General features: G+C 39.0%; 1 protein-coding gene across 1 annotated transcript in view; it reads right to left on the bottom strand.

The window, feature by feature from the left end:
- Window positions 1-5414: 5414 nt before the first annotated feature.
- The window catches only part of ZNF197 (zinc finger protein 197), a 57261-nt gene continuing 54585 nt past the window's right edge, over window positions 5415-8090 (bottom strand). The window contains exons 7-8 of the mRNA XM_068983106.1: window positions 6728-7603; window positions 5415-6643 (exon numbers count right to left, since the gene is read on the bottom strand). Coding sequence (XP_068839207.1) covers window positions 5620-6643; window positions 6728-7603 — 1900 coding nt within the window. The 3' untranslated portion in view covers window positions 5415-5619. The remainder of the gene's footprint in view (window positions 6644-6727; window positions 7604-8090) is intronic.

Genomic DNA, 8090 nt, shown 5'->3' with positions numbered 1-8090 from the left:
CCTTTGACTTTTATATTTTTCTATTTCTTTCAACTTTTCTGTGAGACAAAGCAGCACTCTTAAGATGGTAGATGTTTCAATGTTAAGTACATACAATCCCACCTCCTTCTGGCATGGTACTCTAAACATTATAATATACATAATTTAACTACAATATAAATATTATATATTATATAATACCTGTAATATTATAGGACTTCCCTCATAGCTCAGTTGGTAAAGAATCTGCCTGCAATGCAGGAGACCTGGGTTTGATTCCTGGGTTGGGAAGATTCGCTGGAGAAAGAAATGGCAATCCACTCCAGTATTCTTGCCTGGAAAATCCCATGGACAGAGGAGCCTGGTGGGCTACAGTCCATGGGGTCGCAAAGAGTTGGACATGACTTAGCAACTAAACCACCACCACCATAATATTATAATTTACTAAACCAGCCCCTATTTATTAATCACTGCTTTAGTAAAAGAACTTTATTTCCAGTTTATTTTCTTAACATAATTCTTAAGAGTCTTTTCATGCAAATAGTTTTTTCTGCTGCTGAATTATTCCTTTAGACTAGAGGGATTACTAACCAAAGGATTTTATAGGTGACATATATTGTCAAACTGCTTTCTAAAAGGACTGAAATAAATCATATCACCATGAACTAACAGTTCCCCAGTATCACAGCCAAGCCAACAGATTATTTTGTTCTTAACCTGTGAGTAAAATAATCTACCATTATAGCTGATTATGGAGAAACTGAAATTTTCCTATTTCCCTTTAGACGTCTTATTAGGGGAAAAATGCTAAATTTCATTAAGTTCTCTTTTGCTATTATTGAAGTGATCATATACTTTATTCTGCATTAACTTACTGGCAACTTATTCCACACACTGCATCTCTTGAGTAATGCAATATTTTAGTCCTGCAACAAATCTTAATTCTGGAGAATTCTTCTTTCCATGACTAGTTGAATTTTATCAGGGAGGAAGGTCCTTAATACTAGTTTCACCCGTGTATACACAAGATTGCCTACTATGGGTATTGTCATCAGACTGCTGATACTCTAACTGGCCCCCAGCCCTAAACAGCACAGTCTCCTATTATGGGCTTCCTTTCAACGTCCTTTCCCTATTTCCAATCGTGGCAAACCATCTCCTCCACCTCCAGACGCCACACAGCCCAGTTCCTGGGATAATCCGGGCCCCTGGGGCGGTTCGTGTCCAACCTACCCCGGGGCTAGGCCCCCGGTAGGTAGGCAACAGCGGATTTCCGAAGTGGTGGGGCGCGGAGCCGCCCCGGGACAGACAGACAGTGCTGGGATCCCTGAAGGGAGGACGAGGCAGACATACCCCTGGAATGGACCCTCCCGCGCCCCCGACGTTCGCGCCCAGGCCACGCCACCCCCGCTCACCGTGCGCGGAGCAGAAGCACGGCCGGAGCTCGGGAGCTCTAGAGCAGAAGGCGGGTGGCCTGGACCCCGGCGCCTACCGGCACGAGAACAATGACCGGACAGGAAGTGCCTGGGGATGGGCTTCCGGCTCCCCAAGTCGCCAGACCAGCCTCTCTAGGAATCTCGGAGGTACTGTCTTCTCGTTGGGTGTCCAATTTCGCTACAGATCAGGGATGGAAGAACAAGCTCAGAGGAAGAGTGCAGGTGGATTGGGGACCCTGAACCTCAGGGCAATAGGCATTCCTATGCCTGGCAAGAGCACTGAAGTGAGGCGCGAAGCCGGGAGCCTGAAGCTACAGAGTATCCATCTGTAGAAGGCCCTGATCATTTTGACCCAAATGTTTTATTTTGGAAATATCAAACGTACAGAGAATGGTACAGTGAATGACTGTACTCAACAACTAACACTTCACTCTCTTTGCATTGGGCTTTCCTGGAGGCTTAGTGGTAAAGAATCTGCCTGCCACTACAGGCGAAAGGATTAGATCCCTGAATCCAAAATATCCCCTGGAGAAGGAAATGGCAACCCGCTCTAGTATTCTTGCCTGGAGAATTCCACGGACAAAGGATCCAGGTGGGCTTCTATAGCCCATGAAGTCACAAGAGTCAGACATTACTGAGCAACTAAACAACGTTTGCCGTATCTCTCTATACATACTGAAAAACATATTTTTAAAGTTGTAATCATCAAAATACTCATTTCAAATACTTCTATATGTATCTTTTAATAATAATAAGAATCTTGACACTAACAATACCATCATTACAGGTAGGAAAATTAACAAAAATTCCCTAATATCATCTATTATCAGTCATTTTCAAATTTCCAACTGTCCAGAAATATAGACTTCATTGTTTTTCCAAGTCAGTTTCACACACTCTATTTGGTATGGCTGTTTAGATTTGCTTTTTAGTATGAATTTACTGATTCACAGGAGTTGTAAAGATAATAACCTTCAACTAGTTTCCACCAATGGGTACATCTTGCATAATTATAATTTAAGATAAAAATCAGGAAATGACACTGGCACAATGTGTGTGTGTGTACTTGTCATTTTATCACGTGTGGATCTGTGGAACCACCATCACAATTCAGATACACAATGCTCCGAACACCAAGACCTCTCTTAAGTGCAACCTCTCCCTCTTCTGGTGCTCTGTCCCTCCATCCCCAACCTCTGGCAACCACTAATCTGGTTTTTTATCCCTATACTTCTTATTTTAGAGTATTATGTAAATGTGACCAGACAGTATACAACTTTTTGAGATTGGATTTTTTCACTCAGCATAATTCTCTTGGAATATACTTGAGTCACTGCAGATAAAAATAGGTCATTCAATTTTACTGCAGAGTAATTATTCCATGGTATAGATATATTGCAGTTTAACCACCTGTTGAAGGATATTTGATGGGTTATTACAAAATACTATTACTAGTAAAACTGCTTTTAACAATCACATACAGGCTTGTGTGTGTGTGTGTAACAGGAGTTTTCATTTTTTTGACATGAATGCTCAGAGTGCAAATACTGGGTCATATGGTAAATGCATCTAAGAAACTGCCAAATTATTCCCCATGGTGGCTGTTCTATTTCTCATTCCCAGCAATGTAAATAGATTCAGTTCCTTTGCATCCCTGCCAGCATTTGGTGTTAAAATATTTAAAAGCTCTTCTGATAGCTGTACAGATTTTTATCTTGCAATTCCCAGTGGCTAATGATGTTGAATATCTTTTCACTTGTCAATCTATACTTTGGTAAAATACCTGTTCATGTCCTTTGCCCATATTCTAATTGGATCTATTTATTATTGCTGAGTTTTGAGAATTATCTAGCCTAGATACAAATTCTGTGTTGGATATATGATTTGCAAACATTTTCTCCCAGTGTGTAATGCCTTTTCATCCTCGCTCTTTAATATGTTTTAAGCCCCCCTCCCCTCCACTTTTACCTTTCATTATGGAAAATTTCATACATATACAAAAGTAGTACAATAAACTCTCAATACTCACCCAGCATCAACAATTATTATCACCCCCTTCTCTTTTTCATCATCTTTGAAGAATCCAGTGCAGTGTTTTTTTTTTTGGCTGCAACGCCCAGCTTGTAGTATCTTAGTTCCCCAACTGAACTAAGGATTGAATGTTTGCCCTCCGCAGTGAGAGCGGAGGACTCACCACTGGGCCGCCAGGGGATTCCTGCAGTGCAGTTTTCCTAAACAATATGCCACATTCTGAACTTGTTTCTTATGACGTCTTTTATCTTGTTCCTTTGCCTCCTGTATTTCCTGTAAACTAGCAATCAGGTCTAAGAAGCTTGATAAATTCAGGTTATACTTTTGGCTTATCACATTACATGTGGAGGGAGGCATATGTGAGTTGTCTCAGCAATGTTACATTTTGTTAAACTGATTAAGAGGTAAATGCCAGCTCTCTCCATTATTAAAGTACATGTGATTATCACATAATGGGGGTAATTTTTCTTCAGTATGGACATAAAGCATCTTCATATTCATTACCCCATAAAAACTTAGGGAGGTAGATATTCTTCCTTCTGTTTAACAAATGAAGAAATCAAGGCTCCAAGAAATGAAACCATTTGTCCAAGGAAAAGTGGCAGAATCTGACTCTTAAGGCCTTCAGACTTTTAAGTCAGGCCCCTTCCAGTTTTCACTCTTGGTTCTTTCAGTCTAAAAAGGAACCAGCCCTCAAATAACTTCGGGGTTGAATTCATAACACTTACTATAATCAACACACCACTGCAATGCTGCTAAGTATCAGAAAACAAAATCCCAATATTAAGGCATTTATACTTCAGTGACAGAACTGGCGTTCTGAGAATTACAACATAAAATTACCAAACCAAGAATACAAGAATTAAGTTTACAAATGTACAAAAGGGTACAGAATGAATGAATGATTGGTTCAGTGGGAGTAAATGGGACTGACAACTCAGAGATGGATTCTGAATTGATATAATCAGAGATTTGAAGGACTAGGCTGTGTAAAAAAACTTACGTGGTTAAGTTGAGTGCTGGGATAGAATGTTTTTTCTTGAGTAACAAGCCATTTGTATGTCACGAAATATTGATTAGAAGTGAGAATGACAGCAGCAGAGATAATCAGCTCTGGGGCTGAGGTTAAGGATTTTTTCCCCGTCAGCAAGGAAAGTGACATAGGAATGTCCTTCTATTTTGACACTCTACATCCGCTAGGTTTAAAATTCAAAGGTTGAAAAATAAACTGTTTTTTCTTGGCATCAAATTAATGGCAAGACATTATTTAGTAAGCCAATATTTTTTTTCCATAAAAACAAACTAGGTATATATTATCTCCCTTAAACATTTAAAAAGTTGTTTTTAAAGTTTTTTTAGAGTACTAAATTCCAAAGTTAACCATCCACCATACTTCCTCTTACTATAAAAATTAAACTTTTGAGGTTCATGAAGTCCTAATATTAACTTGATGAACAAACACTACATTATGCCATTTTCCAGATTTTGACCATATCTTTTATCCAATTTTATTGACAATTAAATTATCTCATAAAGTACTGTCTCATGATCCTTTTACTAAATGCTCAAAACAATTCTATGAAGTAGGGGTTATGCCAGTATTTGACTGACAGAGAAACTGAGACTTAGAGACTGACTTAACATCACAGAGCTCATAAGTGAAAGAGCCAGGATCCAAACCTAGGTTTTCAGATTCCAAATCCAGTGTACTTAAATTGTCCTCAAAGAGCAGTCCTGCCCACCCAACTTCATGTTTTGTATGTCTTAATCACACTGTACAGACATTCTCTAGCAGTGATACTATCTTTAAGATGTACCATATATACGTATCTTTTCAAAACATACACTTTTTAATACAAAGATATTTTTGCTATCACTTACAATATCTTCATTATATCTTATAAATCATAATTCAGTTTCTTCAGAATCTTTAAGTGCTTCAAAGTCCTTTTCTAGGTTCATAAGAAATGATTTGGAACAGAGTATCTTTTAACTAGAATTTGCCTTATGTTTTTGTAGTCTTGAAAGTCTAGATTAAAACTTTCTGCCTCATGCAACACACTTGTCTACAAAAGGGTCAATCATGACTTTTTTTTCCTTATAAAAACCATATGCTTCCATTTATCCAACAGTCACTTACAGAGGCAGGGATGCTATTCCATTTTACACAATACTAGATTTTCTGAATCTTGATCTTGGACTCACTGGCATTTTGGACCCAAGAGAATTTGGACCCAAGAGAATAGGACCCAAAATCCTCCAAAGAATGGATTTTTTGTTGAAGATGAAGGTTTGAAGTCTGAGAGAATTCTTTTTCAGGCTCATCACATTCACAGTTTTTTTCATCTGTATGAATTTTCTGATGTACAGTTAGGTTTTTTCTTTGCCTAAAAACTTTACTACAGTCATTACACCCATATGGTTTCTCTCCTGTGTGGATTCTCTGGTGGCCAACTAAATTCCTCTTAGAAGTAAAAGATTTTCTACACTTTTCACATTCATATGGTTTTTCCCCAGTATGCATTCTCTGATGTACAACAAGGTTTTTGTTCTGACTAAAGTCTTTTCCACACTCACTACATTTATAAGGTTTTTCTCCAGTATGGATTCTTTGATGTACCATAAGATTTCTACTAGAGGTAAGCACTTTTCTACATATATGACATTCATAGGTTTTTTCTCCACTGTGAATTCTCTGATGCTCAATAAGATTTCTATTGTAGGTAAAGCCCTTCCCACACTCATTACATGCATAAGGCTTCTCACCAGTGTGGATTCTCTGATGGGCTATAAGGTTTGAGCGGTAACTGAAGACTTTCCCACAGTCATTACATTTGTAAGATTTTTCCCTTGTGTGAATCCTCTGATGTCCAATGAGGCTTTTCTTAAGAATGAAGCATTTGCCACACTCATTACACTCATACGGTTTCTCACCACTGTGGATTCTCTTATGTTCAATGAGGTTTCTGTTAGAACTGAAAGCTCTTCCACATTCACTGCATTCAAAGGGCTTTTCCCCGGTGTGGATTCTCCGATGTACGAGCAGGCTTGAATTGTAACTGAAAGCCTTCCCACAGTCCTCACATTTGTAGGCCTTCTCTTGTGTATGGAGCTTCTGATGGACCATGAAACTTTTGCTCATAATGAAGGTTTTCCCACACTCTCGACATTCATAGGGCTTCTCCCCATTGTGGAGTCTCTCGTGGTCAATGAGGTTTCTGTTAGAACCAAAGACTTTGCCACAGTCTTTACATTCATAGAGATTCTCTCCAGTGTGGAACCTCTGATGTAAAATGAGGCTCTTTTTCAAAATGAAAACTTTCCCACATTCATTACATTCATAGGGCTTCTCCCCATTGTGGAGTCTCTGATGGTCAAAAAGGTAAGCACTCTGAGTGAAGGCTTTCCCACATTCAGTACATTTATAAGGCTTCTCTCTGCTATGCATCCTCTTATGGTCAATGAGACTTGACTTCGAAGTGAAAATCTTCCCACATTTTTTACAACCAAAAGTCTTCTTTTCTGTGTGAACTCTCTGGTGTAGGAGGAGGCTTTTGCTTCGAATGAAAACTTTTCCACATTCTTTACATTTATATGGGTTCTCTGTACTGTGGAGCCGCTGATGGTCAACCAGGTAAGTGGTCTGGGCAAAAGTTTTTCCACATTCATCACATTTATAGGGTTTTTCCCCAGAGTGGATTCTCTGGTGCAGAATGAGGCTCTTCTTCAGAATGAAAGCTTTCTGACACTTGTTACATTTATAAGGTTCTTCTCCTTTGTGGAGCCTCTGGTGGTCAATGAGGTAAGCATTCTGAGAAAAAACTTTGCCACACTCATTACATTTATAAGGTCTCTCCCCAGAATGGCGTCTTAGATGTATAATAAGGCCTGAGTGCCTATAGAAGCCCTTTCCACACTCCTTACATTTATAAGGTTTCTCCCCAGTGTGGATTCTCTGATGGTTTAGAAGATAAGCACTCTGAGAGAAGGCTTTCCCACATTCATTACATTTATAAGGTTTCTCGCCAGAATGGTTTCGTAAATGCATTAGAAGGCTTGAGCGCTGAATAAAGCCTTTGCCACACTCCTTACATTTATGAGGTTTCTCCCCAGTGTGGATCCTCCGATGATTTATAAGATGGGAGATTTTATTGAAATGTTTATAACATATGTCACATTTATACAGCTTCTTTCCTTCAGCACCTATTAAACTTTCAGAAAAAGCTGAATCTGAAGCCAAGCTTTCTTCAAATTCCTTCCACTTTTGGCCTCGTTTTTCTGGTGGAGTCCTTTTTTTCTTGTCTCGTTCACACAGGGAACCTTTCTTCAGTGTATCTCTTTCCTTTGCTTCATTTCCCCACTGACTTGAAAAAACTTGCCATTCACACTCTTCCTCAAAGTCAAGAAGCTGCGGAACACCTCCTTGAAATCTTTTTGATATTCCTCTCTGAGAATCTGCTCTTTGAGATATGTTCAACTTGGATGTCACCTCCTCATTCTCAGTCATGGTCTCCCATTCTGATAAAAGAAATTAAAGATGCAAATATTACCATATCCCTGTGTCAGCAACAACAAGATTTTCAAAAGACTTTAAAACAACTAGAAGGATACTTTTACATGCACGCAAAAAAGAAAAGCTTTTCA

This window comes from Capricornis sumatraensis, chromosome 10, assembly GCF_032405125.1.
Source record: "Capricornis sumatraensis isolate serow.1 chromosome 10, serow.2, whole genome shotgun sequence".
Taxonomy (NCBI): domain Eukaryota; kingdom Metazoa; phylum Chordata; class Mammalia; order Artiodactyla; family Bovidae; genus Capricornis; species Capricornis sumatraensis.
The sequence above is the reverse complement of the archived record's forward strand: the minus strand, read 5'-3'. Positions and strand labels throughout refer to the sequence as shown.